The 21,166-nt window shown below is 41.1% G+C and overlaps 1 protein-coding gene and 1 pseudogene across 1 annotated transcript in view; both read left to right on the forward strand.

Moving 5' to 3' along the window:
• Positions 1 to 111: 111 nt before the first annotated feature.
• C12H6orf163 (chromosome 12 C6orf163 homolog) overlaps positions 112 to 21,166 on the forward strand; it is a 57,852-nt gene continuing 36,797 nt past the window's right edge. The window contains exons 1-4 of the mRNA XM_004320666.4: positions 112 to 3,177; positions 8,523 to 8,617; positions 10,058 to 10,165; positions 14,984 to 15,186. Coding sequence (XP_004320714.3) covers positions 3,030 to 3,177; positions 8,523 to 8,617; positions 10,058 to 10,165; positions 14,984 to 15,186 — 554 coding nt within the window. The 5' untranslated portion in view covers positions 112 to 3,029. The remainder of the gene's footprint in view (positions 3,178 to 8,522; positions 8,618 to 10,057; positions 10,166 to 14,983; positions 15,187 to 21,166) is intronic.
• LOC109549054 (density-regulated protein pseudogene) lies at positions 4,263 to 8,514 on the forward strand (annotated as a pseudogene).

Genomic DNA, 21,166 nt, shown 5'->3' on the forward strand with positions numbered 1-21,166 from the left:
AGGGGAATTGTGCATTTACAACTGTTGTGTTTAGTTTGTTTTGCTGTTTGCAAGGACAGTGTTCATTTTCTACCTGGCATAGAACCTATATTTGTAAAGAAAAAAACAATTGTAAATTATCGTAAAGCCTGCAGTTAAAAACAAATAGTTTTTACAGAGTCACAGGTGGGTCTTATATTTCCATTTTCCATTTCAGCTAATTTTGGTCCAGAATTTTAATTGAAAAGATACTCCCATTCAACGACTAAAATAAAGATTAAATGAGAGAATAACCCAAAGTAATTGGAGTTTTTCTTTTTTTAAAAAGAAAGTATGTTATACTGAGTATGATGTTTTTATTTGACTACAACCATTATCTGTTTTGGTTTTTGTAAATGTTACAGTGATATTATAAATGTAGACCAAATGTTCTTACAGTTATTTAAAAACTAGAACTACTCAATAGATAAGAAAAGAAGGTCTAGTTTTAAAATAACCATAAGAACATGGGTTTACCTTATATATATACCTTTCTGATGAGTGTTCTAGACCTGTTTCATTTCTAGATATTTACCGCATTCTCCAAATCATTGGAATTGGAGCTCAGTAATAAATCTCATCTCTGAAATTTTGTTTCATTTATTATTAACAAGTAAAATAATTGCATAGGCAGAGTTTATCATCATAATGTAATATTTAATTTCCAGTGCTTTATTGTGGTTTTGCAAGATACATGAAAATGTAATTATGTCTGATTTGTAAATATTAAAGAGCTTAGCTAATTATCTACATGCAACCAAATTAAGTCTTTACTACTGAGCCCTAAATATTTCTTTGCTAGGTGTCTCTGTATAATACACTTAAAGTAGTTTAAAATGCACTTAGGAGGTATAAAATGCCTTTTAATTTAAAGTATTATCTTCTGCTGTTGGTTATTAAAGAACTAGAGTTCTTCTGTTTTCAACTTACGCATTTAATGTCACATCATTGTCTTTAGAGTTCTTCTAGTAGTCAACAAAATAAGTTGCTATTTGGTGAGGGAGTTATTAGTTAGGTGAGCTATCAGGAGATATTGCAGCGAAGAAGGGCATCCAGAACTGGACAGAGGGCGGCCTTAAGCCATGTGATGTGTGTGAATGAACCAGGGTAGCAGTAGATTCCGCAAGGCACACAGCTGTGAAAAGTAGTGCAAGGGAAGAAACCCATTGAATTTTAGGAGCAAGTAACTGTGATACTATTTACAGGGTGGTTACAAGTTCTGTAGCACAGTCTTTCTGTGTGCAGTGTCAAAGGCTGCCTGGCTGTGTGTTGATGTTTTCATTCCTTCTCTAAAGGAAAATGCCACTTTGACAGAGTCAGTTGTCTAAGGAGGGAATGCTCAGGGCAAGATAATTACAGCCTTTTGTAGTCTGGGTTCAAGCGGTAGGAGGAATGTTTTCCAGTGCAGGAATCTGATTGAGATTGGGCAAACTCAGTAACATAAGAGATTCAGTCTTGAAGCAAGTCTTGGTAAGTGAACCTTTGATAAGGTGTAAGCGACCTCTTTGCCCAGGGAAGCAGTCTCTTCTGATAGAAGAGCTATTTGCCCAGAGGAGCGAGCAGTTCAACTGACAAGTTGATAAGAATTTCCTGACGTAAACAGTGAAGTTACTTATTATTTTATACCCTTATCGGGTGACCAATCTGTCCCAGTTTGCCAGGCATCAAGGGGGTTCTTGAGATGTAGGACTTTCCATTTTAAAACAAGGACAACAAATTAGTTAACTCTGATTTTTAAAACCAAGCTTAGTAATTTTCAGTGCTTGCTTAATGAAAGTAAATTTTCCTTTAAGACACTTGTGATATTTCCCAGTTTTATTGCCATGGCACAAAAACATATTTATAGATAACCTGAAAAAAATTAAACTCCCTCCTTTTCTGGCCTAAAAAATCACTTCTTTTTTTTAAATTTTTTTTTGGTACGCGGGCCTCTCCCGCTGCCGAGCACAGGCTCTGGACGCGCAGGCTCAGCGGCCATGGCTCACGGGCCCAGCCGCTCTGCGGCATGTGGGATCTTCCCGGACCGGGGCACGAACCTGTGTCCCCTGAGTCGGCAGGCGGACTCTCAACCGCTGTGCCACCAAGGAAGCCCCAAAAGTCAATTCTTTAAAACAAACCATTTAACAGAAAGTATAGCAGGCTGAATAATACTCCTTTTCCCCCAGCCACCCCAGAGATGTTTGGATACTAATCCCTAGAACCTGTGAATATGTTCCATTATATGGCAGAAGGGTCTTGACAGATGTGATTAAGTTCAGGATTTTGAGATGGGGAAATTATCCTTTATTATCTGGGTGGACTTGATAGAATCACAGAAGTCCTTATAAGAGGGAGGCAGATGATCAGAGGAAGAAGCAATGTCACCCTGCAAACAGGAAGAGAAAAGGCTACATTGATGTGAGTCCATGGGCCAAGGAACGTGGGTGGCCTCTGGAAGCTGGAAAAGGCAAGGAAACAGATTCTCCCCTAAAGCCTCCAGAAGGACCAGTGCTGCTAACATCTTAATTTTAGCCCCATAAGACTCATTTTGGACTTCTGACCTCCGGAAGTGCAAGAGAATAAATGTGTGTGGTTTTAAGCTACTAAATATGTGGTAATTTGTTACAACCCCAGAAGGAAACTAATACAGAAGGTATCTGGGAAATGAACAGCTGTACCATGTTCCCTTTAGTCATTATTTCTAGTCGCTTTTATGAGCAAAGCTTGTCTTACCTAGCAACAGTTGCTAAGTAAGTTAACAGTTTAATCTAGAGTCTAGGAGGGAGCAACTGCTTAAATCTTCCCAAATCCAGTGCCCATACCTTATAATGGCAGAGGCTTTCATTACCATTCTTTACCATTAGGCACATAACCACTACCTAATCATGGCAAATCATTTAATCCTTGCAGGCCTCTAGCATTATCTTCAAACCTTGAACCTCTTGCAGCTTTCTCAAACATCTAGCTTTTCTTAAAATTTTCTGATCCTAAAAGAGTGTTTTGGCTGTACGTAGTAAAAGACAAATTTAATTATGATCAGAAATCCGAATTACACAAACTTTGTTTGCTGTGCTGTATGTAATAAGATAATTCCACCAGCCCCCTTTGGGAAAATCTTCAAACAGATCCATGAGTACAAGCCATTTAAGACACGCTTTTACACTCACAAAGATATACTGGGTAAGTGACTTTGCTGTTTTTCTTTGTTCTAATGTTTCATAGCATTATATGACATTCTTCCTGATGTGTAGACTTTGATCAGCCCTCCTGATCAAAGTTGCTTGTCCTGCAGGGGTGTCTGTTTGGCATGAGAAGAATGTGGGTTGAAATCAGTTCTCCACTTCCCAGTTGTGTGCCTTGACAGTATGCTTAGTCTCTCAGTCTGTCTCCTTATATGTAAATAGGTATGTTAATACTTACCTTGCAGATTTGTCTTGAGGCTTTAATGAAATATTTGTACCTATTCTAAAGTCTGGCACATAATAGTAACTGAGAGTTCTTTTTGCCCTTCCTCATAATTGGGCACCTTCCATACACACAGGAGAGGAAATATCTCTAAGTAATACCTTAATACATGGGTGAAAGAAACTATATTTTTTTAATACATCTTTATTGGAGTATAATGCTTCACAACGGTGTGTTAGTTCCTGCTGTATAACAAAGTGAATCAGCTGTATGTATACTTATATCCCCATATCCCCTCCCTCTTGGCGTCTCCCTCCCACCCTCCCTATCCCACACCTCTAGGTGGTCACAAAGCACCGAGCTGACCTCCCTGTGCTATGCGGCTGCTTCCCACTAGTTATCTATTTTACATTTGGTAGTGTATGTATGTCCATCCCACTCTCTCACCTCCTCCCAGCTTACCCTTCCCCCTCCCCGCCCTCAAGTCCATTCTCTATGTCTGCGTCTTTATTCCTGTCCTGCCACTAGGTTCATCAGAACCATTTTTTTTTAGATTCCATATATATGCGTTAGCATATGGTAAAACTATATTAGTAGCTGGTGACATAAAAGTAGGTAGATCTGGGTAACAGAATATGTACTATATATACACTTCTTTTTCTTCCTCTTTTAAATCCTTTTGTATTTTTAAAAAATTTTTATTGAAATATAGTTGATTTACCATGTTTCAGGTATATAGCAAAGTGATTCATTTTATATATATAAATATAAAAATTTATATAAATATTTTAAATTTTTATATAAAATATTTTATATAAAATATATATAAAATATATATTCTTTTATATAAATATATGTTCTTTTTCAGCTTGTTTTCCATCATAGGTTATTACAAGATACTGAGTATAATTCCTTGTGCTATACAGTAGATCCTTGTTTATCTATTTTATATATAGTAGTGTGTATCTGTTAATCCCAAATTCCCAATTTATCCCTCCCCCCCATATATACACTTCTAGTAAGCAAATCAAGTTGTAATTACAGGTTTCCTTCTCTCCTCATCTCTGTCAGATTTTTCAGTCTGACTTTAAGCCTTAAAAGTGTTTTCCTAAGAACTCTCAAAATACTTCTCATATCCTCTCTTCCTTAATATGTTAAATTAGTGGTGATTAAATTTCACTCCTGATCTTTGAACATGTAAGAAGCTAGAGAATGGACGGTGTTTTGAAAAAGCTAAAATGTAGCGGGAGATCAAATTGGGATCATCCTCTAAAAATATCAATACCAAAACTGATAACTGCTTTTAACTTTTAGTAACTGTTTAGTATGACTTATTAATTATTATTTCTATAATGATTTGACCTTTTACACCCAGAGCAGTGGATATCTATTCTTAATATGCTTTTATTGGTTGATTCCTTATGCCTCCTAGGATATTTGAATCCAAACATTAAGTGAATAAATTAAAGCATGTTGAAATGTCTGTATAAATGCTAATGGGTATTGCATAGGGTAGTTCTCAACCCTGGCAGTGTCCTACAGAACTTTTAAATCCAAACACAGACTCATTGGATTTAATACTGTTACCGAGCTCTTGGGCGGCTCTGGCTGGGGAAGAGGAGTCTCATGTGTCACTTCAGCTGGTGGTAGTGGCAAGCGTGGAGATGGCGGAGACTGTGCGACCACCAGGGTTTTGAAATGGCTGCTGACATTTCTGAATCCGGTGGGCATGATTGCAAAGGAGACCCGAGGAGCAATACCAAGTTAGATGCAGCTTACCCACTTCGAATCCTTTACTGGGGAGTCTATTCATTACCAACAGAGTACTGTGAATATATGTCTGATGTTGCTAAATGTCGACAATGGTTAGAGAAGAATTTTTCAGATGAGTTTGCAAAACTTACTGTAGAAAATTCACCCGAATGAGAAGCTGGAACAAGAAGTGAGGGTCAAGGAACAGCAGGGGAAGAGGAAGAGAAGAAAAAACAAAAGAGGTGGAAGGGGTCAAACAAAACAAAAAAAGAAGACTGTACTACAAAAGGTTACGATAGCCGAAATTCCCAGAGCAAAGAAGAAATATGTAACAAGAGTGTGTGGCCTTGCAACTTTTGAAATCGATCTTGAAGAAGCACAAAGGATTTTTGCTCAGAAATTCTCCTGGGTGCCTCAGTAATAGGGGAGGATGAAATCAGCATTCAGGGAGACTTTACAGATGACATAAGTGATGGCATTCAGGAAAAATGGCCAGAAGTGGATGATAATAGCATTGAAGATCGTGGAGAAGTGAAGAAGCGATTTTGAAAATTTGTCTGTATTTAATGATCTGAACTGATTGTTGATATGGCCAAAGGGAAAGAGGTCTTTTAAAAAAAAAAAAAAAATATATATATATATATATATATATATATATTTATCCTACAGTAAAACTGTAGCCTACCCTCACCCCTGGCATTTTCACTGTTCTGTACAAGGCTGCTTTTTTTTTTTTTTTAATTGCCAAAATCTAATAAACAGGAGAGGGTGTCATGCTTATGCATGAAATAGAATTTAGTCAAATAAAAAATTTTGGTCATTTGGTACTGACGTTTTCCTTTTAACTTTTTTTTTTTTTTTTTTTTTTTTTTTTTTTTTGCGGTACGCGGGCCCCTCACTGCTGTGGCTTCTCCCGCTGCGGAGCACAGGCTCCGGACGCATAGGCCCAGCGGCCATGGCTCACGGACCCAGCCGCTCGGCGGCATGTGGGATCTTCCCGGACCGGGACATGAACCCGTGTCCCCTGCATCGGGGGGACATTTTTGAAAAAACGACTTTCTGTGGAAAGCTTTTCTGTTGATTATTTTTAAATAATCATGATTTAATCAAATCATGATTTTTTTGTTGTTAAGCTGAGTGATATTTTGAAGAATTTGAATTTGGCTTCATCACCAGTGATAACTGTCTCCTTGCTCCTTTGGTATGATAGTTTTGAGATGCTTGAGCATCTCATGGATCTGTAGTTGAATTTGCTTCACTGTTACCAGCCAAGTTCACTTTGTGGGCCTATTAACATATTGTTGGTAATAGTTGTTAAAGCTGTTCTGGAGATTATTTGGTAAAGTATATTAAAAGCCTTAAAACCATCTGCACTGTTTGACCCACTTTTTTTTTTTTTTTTTTTGCGGTACGCGGGCCTCTCACTGTTGTGGCCTCTCCCGTTGCGGAGCACAGGCTCTGGACGCGCAGGCTCAGCGGCCATGGCTCATGGACGCGGCATGTGGGATACTCCCAGACCGGGGCACAAACCCGCGTCCCCTGCATCGGCAGGCGGACTCCCAACTACTGCGCCACCAGGGAAGCCCATGACCCACTTCTTGACATTATCCTAAAGATATAATGTCTGGCTTAAAGCTATGGTTGAGGGTGCTCTTCAAAGTGCTATTCATGATGTAAAAAAATTACAAATGATAAAGATGAACAATTGGGAAATGGTTAAAGAAATGATGGTTTGTCATATGGTAGAATATTTGCATATATTTTAAAATATTTTCTAGGAATACTCGGAAAGTGTTTGATAATGTTAAATAGGAGGTCAGACCCTCAAATCCATTTTATACATTATTTTCATTGTTTTGAGTGGATAGGCATTCAGAGAAGCTGAGTTCTTTTTCTGGCTATAAATTTATGTGAGTAAAATTCTGCTAACCATTTGAAAATAATATACACCATTGCTCAATATAGTCTGGGAAATAGCAATTGAAATTTGTTTTCCTTACAAGAGAAACAGTGATAATGAATCTTAATGAGTACATTAAATGAATTTAAAATCTGTTTTTATAAAGGTCTTAAGTCAGGTGCTACAAACTGAAAAGAAGACTCATTGTATTTTAAATTGCTATACACACCTTTAAGAAAGTTAGAACTCATTGTTTATTGCCATGCAAATTGCAGTATTAAATGAATTAGTGGGTTTTAAAATAATTGAAATCTTAGTATGTATAATAAAGATACATTATCTTTAATCTTTAATATAAATTAAGAAAGTGAAATTCTGCATTAACTGTGAATTTATCTGATAAAGCAAATTTACCCATTAAAAAAAAAAAATACTGTTACCGAGTCCAAACCTGTTCTGCTCACCATACTACAGGCCCGTAAATCAAGTGACTCAGGGCAAGGAATAACGACTTTATTTGGAAAGCCAGCAGACCCAGAAGATTGCAGACTAACGTCCTAGAGAACCATGGTACCCCATTCAGAAATCAGGCTTCTTTTATATTAAAAGGGGCGGTGGGGGGTGGCTGGTTGTTGCAGACTTCTTGGTGCAGGAATCCTTTGTTCTTGCAGCTGTCTGGGTAGGTCAGGTCATGATGTTACTGTAACCTCCAACAAGACAAATTTTATTCTCTGTTCTGCAACTTTTTATCTCTATATGAATGGGGAAGTGTTAACACCTTTAAAGGTCAGAACCTTGAGAATGGGCTATCCTGTAAATTTCAGGCTATAGGCAACATTCTTAACTCTAAGCAAAACAATAGAGTACAAAGGTTAAAGTAAAAGAAACAGATCTAATATGGAGTCAGATTTGTTCTTCCCTATTACAATACTAATCCAACACAGACCCGGTAAATTAGAACCTTCAGAATCGGCCCTCAGCTTGTGGGGTTTTCTTTTAAGTTTTAAAATATTTTTTACATATTTTAATAGTTTTTTATTTGGAAATAGTTGAAGACTGATAAGTTTTAAAAATAGAACAGAGAGTTCCCATCCAGCTTCTCTCATTGATGCCTTACATAATGCTGCTACACTGTCAAAACCAGGAAATTGGTGTTGGATCAATACTGTTAATTCAGGTGCAGACCTTACATGTACTTTTTTTCTTTGGTGTGTAGTTTTATTTTACTTTTTATTTTACTTCCCCAGTTGCCTCCCTGTGGAGTGGGTCTGATACACAGTGCTGTGAGTTCCCTCTTAATCAGTTAGAAAAGAACTTACCCCTTTCATGGGTATCTTTAAAGACTGACATTTCCTGAAAGGATATATTTCTTAGATAACTCTAATAAATAACTCGATAACAGTGAAAAGGAAAGCCAAGAAACAGTCTGTGGATATTTGTGATTTCTTTTTTCTCTTCAAACACACAGGTATTGGGACAGATATTCTGAATAAAGGAGAGCAGTTTCAAGAAGCTTTACTCAAAGAACGTATTGCAAAAGCAGAAGCTGCCGTATGGGCTAAGGTAAAGGAAGTTGGAAATCAACCTGAATGCATCTTTGTGGTTCTTTCACGTTTTGGATTTGTATGAAAGAGTGGAGTCAGGCAGAACCGACTTGAATGCTGGCGTCTGTGGGACCAGGGTAGCAAGTTCTTCAATTCCGTAGTCTTGGCGTCTTCAAATGTAAAAGAGGAACAGTAATACTCACTCTGTAGGATTATTGAGAGAGTTCAATGAAATAATGTGCCCGGCACACAGTAGGTGCTCAGTAAGAAGTAGAAATCATCAGGAGCTTCCTTCTGTCTAAATTGCCCCTCTGTGTGGATGACTCCTGCCTGCTCCCTTTATTCTCATGGGATTAAAACCTTTTTAAAAAGACATTCTTCTTGTAGTTGTTTATTATTGCTTAATATTTAATATATAGTAGACCATTCGTTTGTGCAGTGTGTAATGCCCCTAAGTGCCTGTTTTTTCCAAATGCTGCATCATAGCTGACTCTCCTTTTCACCCCCTCTCCCAGCACCCCTTCGCTCCAAAGTCCTTGACACCTTGTCCATGCGACTGCCGAGGGCCGTGGAGGCAATTTGAGGGTCTTGGGGCTCACGGTCAGATCCCAGACACCTCAGCGAAGCAGAATCTCAATCCTCCAGCTCCCACTTCTTCCAGCTAAAGAGAAAATGCCATACGTGACTTCCTAAAGAAAACTAGCGCTCCTTGAGAGCGGGACAACCCACAGTGCTAGAACATTATTTCTCGGTTTCTCTATAAAGTAAACATCATAGCAAAGAGTGTTGGAATTGCCCAACATTAGTCCCAGCAAAAGCTTGGTATTAAAGTACTTCGAAAGTATAAAATGCTCCAGTGCAAAGGGTAATAGAAATAAAAATCTTACTAGATATGTATCCTTATCAATAATAATAAAATTTAAATTGATTGTGAGCCATTAATTAACTACCCTAACACAAGAGAATGCTTTTGTGAATAATGTACAATTTAAATATAAGTATTACAATATACAATTTAAATATAACTAATGTTCTGGGCATTCTCTTGAAATAAAATAATGAAACCTCTTCCTGAAGACCCTGATGCAGGGGATCTGGGATGGTACTCAGCCTCCTTTCTCAGTAATTTCAGGCTTTGTGCATTTTTCCACTTCTCTGTATTTTCCAGATTTTCTGCGATGAGCATACATGACTTTGATAGTCAATCAAGCAAGAAATAAAGTGCCAAAGAAAAAAGACAACCCAGCAGGCTGCAGTAAAGCTCTCCTTAGCAATTCCTGAAACAGTGATTTTAGCTACGGTTTGGGCCGTGTTAGGGCATCTCTGGCTGAGGCCTAGTTTGCTATGGGAGGTTTGAGATGGGAACAGAGCCAGTAGTCAGGGGCCCCAGGGTGGTTGCTAGTTTTCATTAAACATGAAAACCTGATACATATTAATAAATAAATGAACTCTTTCAAAGGCAGATGAACGCCAAAGAGAAGCAGTGAAGAAAGCCCTTGAAGAAGCAAATGACATGCACAAAATGAAAATCCAGATTCTGAAAGAGGAACATCAAAAAGATTTACAGGTTGTTATAGTGGCTTGTTTGTTGTCTTTTTAGCGGTACTTTAGTGAAAAGCTCTGGCGTGTTTCATGGAGGTTGGTTGGGAGGCCCAGGATTTTCACAGAAGATATGCTGGACTCCACGGCAACAGTGATGCATGGGTGCAAGAGAATCCCTTTGGCATAATGAAGCATAATGAATGGCCTTTGATATAATGAACCCAAACCTTTATGGGGTTAAGGTATGACGGAGGCACCCCTGCCTGCACTCTACTTCCCTTGCCACTGGCTCTCTTTCCTCCTCTCAGTGCCCTTCTCCTGGACCCTCAAACATGTATGCACCACACTCTTTCCCACCTTGGGGACTTTGCCAGAATGTTCTTCCTGCACTTCATCAGACATCACTGGTCAAGGGAGACCTTACCTGATCAGCTCTGTCCTGCTACCCATACACTGTCCTGGTTACCCCGCCCTCTTTAACAGCATCACCACCTAGCACTGGTGTAAGTAAATAGATTGGAGGATTGATTACTTGTTGAATATGTGATCGCCATCTGCCTGCAGCCTTCATAAGGGTGTGTCTGCCCCGCTACCACCCTTGTCCCAGTGCCAGCACGGTGCCTTGACTTTGTAAGTGTGAAAATGGGCTGAACAGAGGAAGCAGGCGCTTCTCTCCCTTCTCCTGAGCTCTCTGATTGCATCCTTTTTCCTAAGTTTGCGTTTACCGCGATGCCAAGAGGGACATCTGTTTCTCAGGTATTTCCTGCAGGACCAGAGGTCACACAATGAGGGGAACTCTTTCCAGCCTGTAACTTGTTCCAGTACACGACTCTGGGTAGTCAGTAAACTGTCCAGGCAGAGACCCAGGGGTTCCTCACACAGTTCAGTCCCAAACTCTGCTCAAAGGAAAAAACAGAACTATTTTCACACGTGGGTCACGGGAGGGACAGAACAGGGCACGATGCAGGTGTAATGATTCCTGGGCAGAGGCTGGAGGGAAAGTGGCAGAAGTGTGGACCCAGGTTTGGCCTAATTCAATAAGAACATAACGAATAAACAGTTCAGGGACCATGGGCCCTTTTGTCTCTCGTTTCGGCCGTGAGCACCTGCCATGTGTCAGCTCTGTACCAGGTGAGATTAAATAGACTGTCCTCAGAAAACTTTCTGGCAGGAAAGGGAGCTCCACCCCAGGGCTCCTAAGGGACGGTTGACCCTCCCTGCTTGGCTCCAGTGGCCATCCCTGATTTCACTCCGAAACAGGAGGAGCGTTTATAGCATGTCCAGATAGACCTGCTGCTCAGCTAGCTGGGACCGGAATGGCCACACTGGTTCTTGAATAGTGAAATACTCTTCTATCAATTGATAATCACCACTCCCCGGGCCCCTAACACCTTCACCGCCCTGGACCTCCCGCAGCCCAGCAATTTGAAGGGGCAGCCGTTTCCATGGGTGTGGGCCTCTAGGACCCTGTCCTGTGCTGCAGCCAGAGGATCCACATTTTAAATATCCCTCCTGGCATTAGGGTGTGATGAGGCAAGGGTAGCTTAGAAGTGATGCCTGTTGCAAGGAGCCTGCCTCCTAGTCTTGCTCTAGGTAGTTTGATGGTACCCCATATAGTCTTTGTGTTGAGTCGATGCACTTAGTGTTAAAATAGAAGAAGTCCTAAAAAAGTTTAAAGAGGGAGGTTGACCTTTCCAAATTATTCTAAAAAAGTCTCAGGGGCTTTTTTTTTTATTATTATTATGATGAATGAGTGATTTGTCTAAGAGGGATGTGGAGGGTTGTTTCAGCTGTAGGGTCCTCAGACAGACATGGCTATTGCTCCTCAGGGGGTGTCTCTGAACCACCTCCTTAGAGCCTACTTACCTGCAGATTCCTGGGCTCCACCTGACCTACAGAGTCATTGGCAGCGTATTTACCCAGCAGCCCATGTGGTTCTCACATATATTAAAGTTGGATATAAACACATATAAAGTCACACATATTCTCTCATATTAAAGTTTGAGATTACCCGTATAGAGAGCAGAAAACCAAATTCTTCTAGAACCAAACAGCATTACATTCTGGGACGTAGAAATCACCAGGTATTGCTCTTCTGTGATGTTAAGAATTTGGGTGTCAGATGCTTGCTGTTAAATAAAATTTCCAGGTCTTGTCCAATGGATAGATAGGATTTTGAAAAGGTGCTAATATTATCTTATTCAAATACAATAATATTAAAAAGTAAATAATAAAATGGAAGCTAAGGGAAAATGAGAGTAGGAAATAGAATGAAGTCAGGTGTGAATCCGAAACTTAGAAATGTCTGTATGCCACGAGGTCCTGTGCAGTTACCATAGCTGGCCCTTGAGCTTTCTGACAGTCAATGCACAGAGGAAAGTGCTATGAATCACCATGTCCATGAGGTGAAAACAAATCCGGTACTCAGATGGCCCAGATCTTCCTCCATGTGATACCTGAGAGAAACTTCTCATGAGGGAAGCATTGTGTAATAAAGGAAGGTCTGTCAAACATCTGCACAGTGAAGAGCATGGATTTCATGAGGCTGTCTCTTATCTCCAGGTAGAGGCTGATTCACTCGAAATGCATTTCAGTAAAAGTAATTTAACTGGAAGGCTTTCCATTGAGTAAGAACACCGCCAAACAGTAGGTCATTGAATTATTTTTTCGTAGCTTTAAATAGGTATTGGACATGCTGTATGAGGCAGTAAAATGATTTTGATTTTATTAAACCATTACATAAAAGAGGGACAGGGTTTAATTCTCTGAATCCTTGTTCAGAACCCAGTCAAAATAAAGGGCTGGTGTGTCATTTTTAAATTCTATGATTCAAATAGAAATGTATTATGATAATACTTCATCTATCTAAGGTTCAACCATTCAGCAATCTCAGTTACTGAAACTGTACTTGAAAACCCAGAAATAGTCCCTAAGAAGTTGAAATATCCCGTAAGGCGTTAAACAACGGCCTCTGACTACAAGATAGAGACTCAGGCTTATTACCTGTAGCAGAACCTTCCATTCCCTGCTCAGTGATTGTCTCTGGGAGACAGGGAGGAGGAGGGAGGGAGGAACCTCACTGTCTTATAAGCCCGGATGGCGTTTCTGGAAGGAAAATAAACTGATGAATCTCTGGAAAGACCCCAGCATCACAGCCAGCAATGAAACGAGTAGCTGGTGGGCGAGAATCCTGCTTTTGTTCCTAGTTCTTCCACTGACTCACTCTGTGAAATAACTTAGTTTCTTTTGTTTTTATTCTTTTTTTTTTTTTTCCGGTACGCGGGCCTCTCAACTGTTGTGGCCTCTCCCGTTGCGGAGCACAGGCTCCGGATGCACAGGCCCAGCGGCCATGGCTCACGGGCCCAGCCGCTCCGTGGCATGTGGGATCTTCCCGGACCGGGACACGAACCCGCGTCCCCCGCATCAGCAGGTGGACTCCCCACCACTGCGCCACCAGGGAAGCCCCTATTCTCTTTTTTTTTTAAATTTTGTTTAATATTGGAGCAGAGTTGATTTATAATGTTGTGTTAGTTTCAGGTATACAACAAAGTGATTCAGTTATACATGTTTCTGTACTTTATGAAATCCTTTTCCCATTTAGGTTATCACAGAATATTGAGCACCTTTATTTCTTTATGTTCTCTCTTATCTCTGAAACAGATACAAACTGACCTTTAAATGAAAGTTTTGAAACTCCTGGATGGAATTAATTGCCCCTCCTTTCTGGCATGTGTTTCTGTTAAACCACTGGTTGCAGGATGGGGTCTGGGTCTCCTCTGCTAGGCAGTGAGTCCCAAGGAGGATTCCAGCCTCCTTCTGTCTGTAGCATCGGTCCTAGCACTGTGCCTGTCACACTGTGCTGTCAGTGGACATTTCCAGGGATACAGGGTTTTCCTTGGGAGCCTGTTTCCCTCAGGTCCTGGTTTGGCAAGTGCCTCCTCTTTTTACTCGGCTGAAGGCTCCACAGGTCCTTCTACCTTGGCGCAGTGGAGCCCTTGCTCCCGTCCCCTTTGTGAACGAGGAAGAGCCCCTCAGCTCGAATGAGCTGGAATGCTCCAGAACGACAGTGGGGACTGGCAGGCAGCTTCCTGTGACTGCGGTCGTGTGCGGTGCTTGCTGCCCGGGCCTCAGGTGTCCTCCTACCCGGGAGACTCTCATAGTCATTATTTCTGCCATTTTCCAGGACTGACTTCCTAAAGCAGTATCATGTTCTGTATTTCTAATCATGGATAAAGGTAATAGGACATTATAGAATATTTGGACAATCAAGAAAAAATACCTGTGACCCAATTACTTTTCTTTTTGCAATTCCTTTCCAATATTATCTATATACGTATTTTATGCTAGTTTGTGCATTTCTGATTTTACTTAACATCATTATAAATGAAACTTTTCCATATAGTATACACTCTTCTTTATTTTTTCCTTTTAATAGCCATGTAATATTCCATGGTATGGATATACCATTCCAGTTTTTTTTCTTTTTCCATTTTTTCTTCTGTATTCCTTTACTTTTTTAAAAAAATATTTTTTTATTGAATGAAAGATTTTAAATTCTGTGGTGCTTTACAATATTCAGAAGTTTCACACACATGATTTCATACAAGCCCATAATCCCCTTTTTTTCCCCACCCCCTGTATTGCCCCTCCCCCTTCCCTCTCCCCACTGGTAAACATTAGTTAGATCTATATCTGTGAGTCTGCTTCTTTTTTAAATACACTCTTCTTTTAAATCATTAGGCTTAACTGGTGTACATTCCATCGGGCAGATGAATTATGATTTGAATAACGTTTTTAAACATCAAAGCTGTAACACCTAAACCTAGTTTTTCTGTTGCTTAAGGAAATGGTATCTAAGACCAAGATGGAGTTGCATCAAAACATGGAGCAAGAACTGCAGCGAGAACGCCTGGCTGCCGAGCAACTCATGGTCCGCAAGATCCAGAGGATCATGATGGAGTGCCACCAGGAGAAAGTCCAGGCTGTGGAGGAAGCCCGGGCCCAGGAGAGGCACATAGCCCAGGAGGAGATCCAGGCCCAGAGAAGGTACTCCAGGGGGCACCCCTGCAAATCAGTGTCTTACTCTGTCAGAATCAACTTGGAGAAAGGGATAAGGTTGAAGCACATAGGTGGATATTTCCCAGATTTTGCGTTTTTATTTTTTTTAAAATTTACTTATTTTTTATTTTTATTTTTGGCTGCATTGTGTCTCTGTTGCTGTGCACGGGCTTTCTCTGGTTGTGGTGAGCAGGGGCTACTCTTTAATGCGGCGTGCGGGCTTCTCATTGCAGTGGCTTCTCTTGTTGTGGAGCACGGGCTCTAGGCGCATGGGCTTCAGTAGTTGTGGCACATGGGCTCAGTAGTTGTGGTGCATGGGCTCAGTAGTTGTGGCACACGGGCTTAGTTGCTCCACGGCATGTGGTATCTTCCCGGGCCAGGGATCGAACCCGTGTCCCCTGCATTGGCAGGTGGATTCTTAACCACTGCACCACCAAGGAAGCCCTGTTTTTACATTTTTATTATGGAATATATCAAACATAGAGAACAATATATAGTGTATTGTAGAATATGTGTGTGTGTGTGTGTGTGGTTTAAAGAAAAATAACACGAATACTCAAGGGCCTACCAGCCATCTGAAGGGATTAAAAAGTCCCATGTTCTTCCTCAACCTCACTTCCTTCCTTTCCCCCCTCTCGCGAGATAACTACTGTTCTAAAAATTGTGTTTTTCATTCTATATCTCCAGTTTTAGGGACGGAGAGGAATCAAGAAATACTTTTCCACAGACACATATAAGTCAGTCTTCACATTCTCTAGCCCATACCATACACTACTGTGGATGGGTTACTTTTGGTCTTTTTCTTATTACACAAGTCATAATGCTGTAAACGAAGTTGACCTTATGGAAATATAGAGAGCAAAAATTGCAAAGTCCCAACTCACTGCTTCCTACCCCGTCCCTGTCTCCCAGAGACGATCATTTTAAAGAACGGGGTCTGTATCCTTCTGTGCCCTTTTGATGTATTTACAGCCTTATATATGTGCATAATCTGAAATAATTTTTACATAAATTGGATCATATATATATGTGTGAAAAATACCAAAGGAACCATTTTATAATATGTAATGAACATTTGATGGAATTGGCCAGTTTGAACAGGACAGCAATCCGGAGCCCTAGTGGCCAAGAGAGAACCTCGGTTTCCAGGTGTTCAGCGACCTGACCAAGCTCATGTAGCTGAAGCAGCAGGACCAAAACTGAAACCTTTGTATTCCACCTCCTGGGCTAGGACTTGTCTCTTGCTTTGCTGCTTGAGTTAACAGATCTGTTTGTATATAATTAATGGGTAAAATCGTCCTTGTTAGAACTGTTTAGAATAGGGCCAAAGGTAAAATTCTGTAGGGGGTGCAGATAAATAGGAATGAAGGCTGCAGCCGCGGCTTCTTCGGTGGTCCCCCCTTCTTGCACAGGCTGTAAGTCACTGTGAGGCAGAGGAGGAAGAGGAAAGAGGATTTCAGGAGAAAGTTAGAGAAGGCGGTTACTCCTGAGTGAGTTGTGGTCCAAAGCAGTGGAAGGTGGCTCTCCTCTCCCTCTGCTTCCCACCCTCCATCTGCAGGAGCTCTGTCCATCCTGAAGAAGCCTCTGGGTCCTCTCTTCACACACACCGGCAGCCTCCTGCTTCCTCCTTCCCTCTTTCGCTTTTGTCCCCCTTTGGCTCTTTCCTCTGTTAGGTTCAACAGCCACCTTTCATTAAGCCAGTTGACTAAGATTAGGGAACTGCCATGCCTGTTATTTTAAGTATATCCATCTAGAATGTCCATTTTGTTATTGATGTGTTCCAGGTGCCTGGCAGAGAACCTCGCGCATGGTGGGTGTTCTTTAAATAGTTATCAAAGGTTCAAGCTTGTTCCAGTCAGCTGAACCCACTTTGCAGCACACCAGGTCTTATTTCGAGACATTGCTAGATTCCAGCGTTCTTTAGAGCATTTGCAGAAATTAATATATGGAGAAGGGCCACTGTTGAGAATTCCACTGTGGATCTCTTACTTGGCTATAAACTTTCACTCAAGACTTCAGAATACTTACATATTGTGACAAATTTGTTAAATGCTCAGAAAACTTTCTTTGTGGGTTGAGGTGATTGAGTTCTAAACAGATTATCTAGGAGACACTGTACTCTTTCTCTTAAAGGTAAAAAAAAAGAAAAAAGAAATAAACATCTTGCTCGGAAAGGTTCTAAGTATTTACTTGCCCAAGGCAAAGGCATGACTGAAGTGACTGCTCAGGAATGTGTGTGGTGATGGCTGTAATTCCTGGTGACAGCTGCCCTTTATTCCACACTAGAACGTGCAAGGCCCTTTGTATATGCTTCTCATTGAATCCTCATATCCCTTCCTGGGGGATTCAGTCATCTTTCGTATCTTCAGATGAACACGCTGAGTCTTAGAGAGAGACTAAGCAACTGCCCAAGGTCACCTGGAGAAGATACAAACCCTGGTGTGTATGATACCGAAGCTTGTGACCTTCCCTTACGCCACCCTGCTCACTTCACCAGAGTTCATCAAGTGCCTTCTGGGGCTGTGGTTCTGAGCTCGGGCACTGAGGAATAAGGCTCTTGCCTCAACATTATGTGAAGTAAGTAAAGCATAGCTGTCCCCTTTGAGCAAGGCTAGAGGGACTTGTGCAAAGAACACATGGGTGCTGGAGGAGTTCTCGGTCCTGGAAAGATCAAGCAAAGAGTGTGTGGGCTGTGTGGTGAGGCGGGTTTCTTGGAGGAAGTTAGTCTTGGTTTGGGCCCTAGAGAGAAGGGAGGAGGTCCCATTTGTGAAGGACTGAAAAGAGTGGGGACAGCATGAGCAAACACATGGAGGGGAAGGTGGGGAGCTTAACGAGGCGGAGCTAAGGGAAGTTGGGAGCATTAATACCCCAGAGATAGAAACGCGCTGCTGAAGGTTGGACTCTGGAGATGCCTCCTCTCCTCCCCGCCCCGTCTGATGTCTACCGCCCCAGCATGGGTAGCACTAATCCTCCTGCAGACCAGGTGCAATAGGTTCCCAGCGTCTCAGGTGGAACATCAGAATATATTTTCCTTATAAGCACACTGGTTATGGCTAATTAAAATAGTGCTAAGAGTCCTGTAGTTCAAGTGAAATAGCTCATTGTGGGCTCACCTGGCAAATGATCTGCTACGTTCAGTGTTTCTCCAAACATTGGATGCACAAATGAATTTTGGAAACAGATCCCTGCGTAACTTAGGAATTGCCTATGGAGAAATGAAGTGTTGGTTTTTGCTGTACCAACACTGGGAAAATAACGGGCGAAAGTTGGAAAGGACATTTAAAAAAATATCAGATCCCTTTAAGCGAGAACAGATTTTGGTAGTAAGGAGTTTAAAGGGGGCTGTCATGGAGGGTGGGAGCTGGTGTCATCTAAGGTACAGTTTGAGCAGATGTACCTGAGATCAGCTCTGGTGGAGCTTTTTAGTCAGCCCCTTAGATGGACACCTCCTCTGTGTGGGTCCAGAGAAAGCCAGGCTGACCTAGTAGGAAGCTCACACCTGCTTGTGATGGAGCCGTGGTTCTGGAGAAGGGGTGTAACTTCCTCCTTGGGGATTTGGGGCCGGCTCAAGGAAATGCCTTCCAGTGCCTTCTGATCTAAGCCCCATGGGCTCTGATCATCATCTCCACAATCTCACCAACATCCTAAAGTTATAAATCATCGGCCTGAATCCTAAGGTTGTGTGTAGACGCACCTTCTGAACACTATCTATGCCTCTATTGTCCTGTGACCTGGGCTGAGAATCAGGAAGTTGGTTTTGATTCCTCTTCTTTCTGTAGCCCCTAAATCCTAGCAATAATGGATTCTGGCACTTGTGACTTTGTAATATTTCTTGGATTTCCCCCTTTCTCTCCTTCTTCCTATCCCTTTCTCTTTCATCATTAATTTAGATCATTGTACACTCAGAATGTTACAAACTAGTACAAATTGGTCTCTCTACTTCACCCAACTCGGATTCAGTTTACCTGATATTATCAGAATAACAATTCTAAAATGTTATTTTCAGTGTGTTGCCCTCCTGATAAGAAATGTATAGTGATCTCTTATGCTATTGAAGCAGGCAATGTGTTCTACTGAAGGGTGGGAACTCTCCGATTTCCTCCATTGTGTGACATTGAACAATAACTGTCTCCCCAAGCCTCACTTTCTTCACCTGTTACACGGGAATAATAAGAGGTAATAAATACAAATAGAACCGGCTTCAGTGGGTGAAAATTAAATGAGATATAGTGCATGTAAATTGCTTAGCACAGTCCCTGGGACACAGTAAGTACTCAATAAATGGTGACCCTTTTTATTAATAACGGATATAGCCTAGTTGGTGGGAGAGGGAATGAGAAAAATAGCATAGCAGCTGGAGGCTCAGGACAAATGATGTTTACCTCCAGATTGGGAAAATCTGTCAGGTTTGACAGTCAAGTTGAAAGAATCAGAGACAATGAGAAAACTGCACCTTGGAGGGTAGAAGCTGGGGTAAGTTTTGGAGGGACTGTATTAGACTAGGAGGCAGAGAGGGGAGGGTTTTTATTAACAACATAAATACTCGAATTCAACATTTGTAGGTTTTTTAATCCTCAGATCTTTAGAGGTTCTATTCCAACTAGGTATCAGGAGATATCCACAGAAGTGTATCTCAGTGGCTAAGAGATTTGCCCTGAACCCAGACTGCCTGGGTTGTAGCACTTGTTTTGCCACTTTTTCTAATTAAGTGAAATTGAGCAAGTTGCTTGACCTCTCTGAGCCACAGTTCCTCATCTATAAAATAGGCCTCATAGACTGAACTGCCTCATAGACTTGTTTGAGTAATCCTTGAGTTAATATATTAACCATTGAGTTACTATTGAGTTTATAGTTGGCTGCTATAAATTCTATATAATTGTATACATTATAACCAGAGGCCTATGAATTCATTCAGCAGTGGTTCTCAAAGTATGGGCCCAGACCCTTTCAGCAGGTCCCCAAGGTCAAAGCTATTTTCTTAATAATACTAAGATGTGATTTGCCTTTTCACTCTATCTCATGAGTATGTAGTGGTGTTTTCCAGGGTTTTATGTGTGATATCTCAGCAGATTGAAATGAAACGAAAATCTAGCTTTTTTTTCTATTAAGCCAGACAGTAAAGAGTTTTGCCACAAATGTAAAATGATGCCACTTTTCTCACCAAAAGTTTTTTATTTTTTTAAATTTTTATTATTTATTTATTTTTTAATTTTTGGCTGTGTTGGGTCTTCGTTTCTGTGCAAGGGCTTTCTCTAGTTGTGGCGAGCGGGGGCCACTCTTCATCGCGGTGCACGGGCCTCTCACTGTCGTGGCCTCTCTTGTTGCGGAGCACAGGCTCCAGACGCGCAGGCTCAGTAGTTGTGGCTCACGGGCTTAGTTGCTCCGCGGCATGTGGGATCTTCCCAGACCAGGGCTCGAACCCATGTCTCCGGCATTAGCAGGCAGATTCCCAACCACTGTGCCACCAGGGAAGCCCTCACCAAAAGTTTTTTGATTTAGAAAAAATATTTTTCCTACGAGGTAAGTGTTTTATGTTAATGTTTAATGGATTTATCGATACTTCACATGAATTTATAAATGTTTGTTAAATGTCTGACATTTAACTTTTAAAACTGTTAGGGTCACTAGATATAACCCATATGAACAAAAGTTCTTTGAGTTTCTTGGTCATTTTAAGACTGAAAAGTGATCTTGAGACCAAAAAGTTTGAGACTTCTGTCTTAGAGTATTGCTCAGATAGAATCAAGAATAGGGCTAAACTCACCCTGTGAGACAGTTTCCTCCCCTCTGGCTAAAGGTGAGTAGCTGGGTTGATATATAGAAATACTTTCTCTAGGGGTTTGGAAATCTGAGGCTATTTCTTCATTTGTTTTTAGATCTCTGCATTCATATTTTTCTGACTACAGTGGACTCGAGTCCCTAAAGTTAGCGTTAGACGCTAGACTAGTGGCCTCGCCCTAGCCCACAG

The sequence above is a fragment of the Tursiops truncatus genome, chromosome 12, assembly GCF_011762595.2.
Source record: "Tursiops truncatus isolate mTurTru1 chromosome 12, mTurTru1.mat.Y, whole genome shotgun sequence".
NCBI classification, from domain to species: domain Eukaryota; kingdom Metazoa; phylum Chordata; class Mammalia; order Artiodactyla; family Delphinidae; genus Tursiops; species Tursiops truncatus.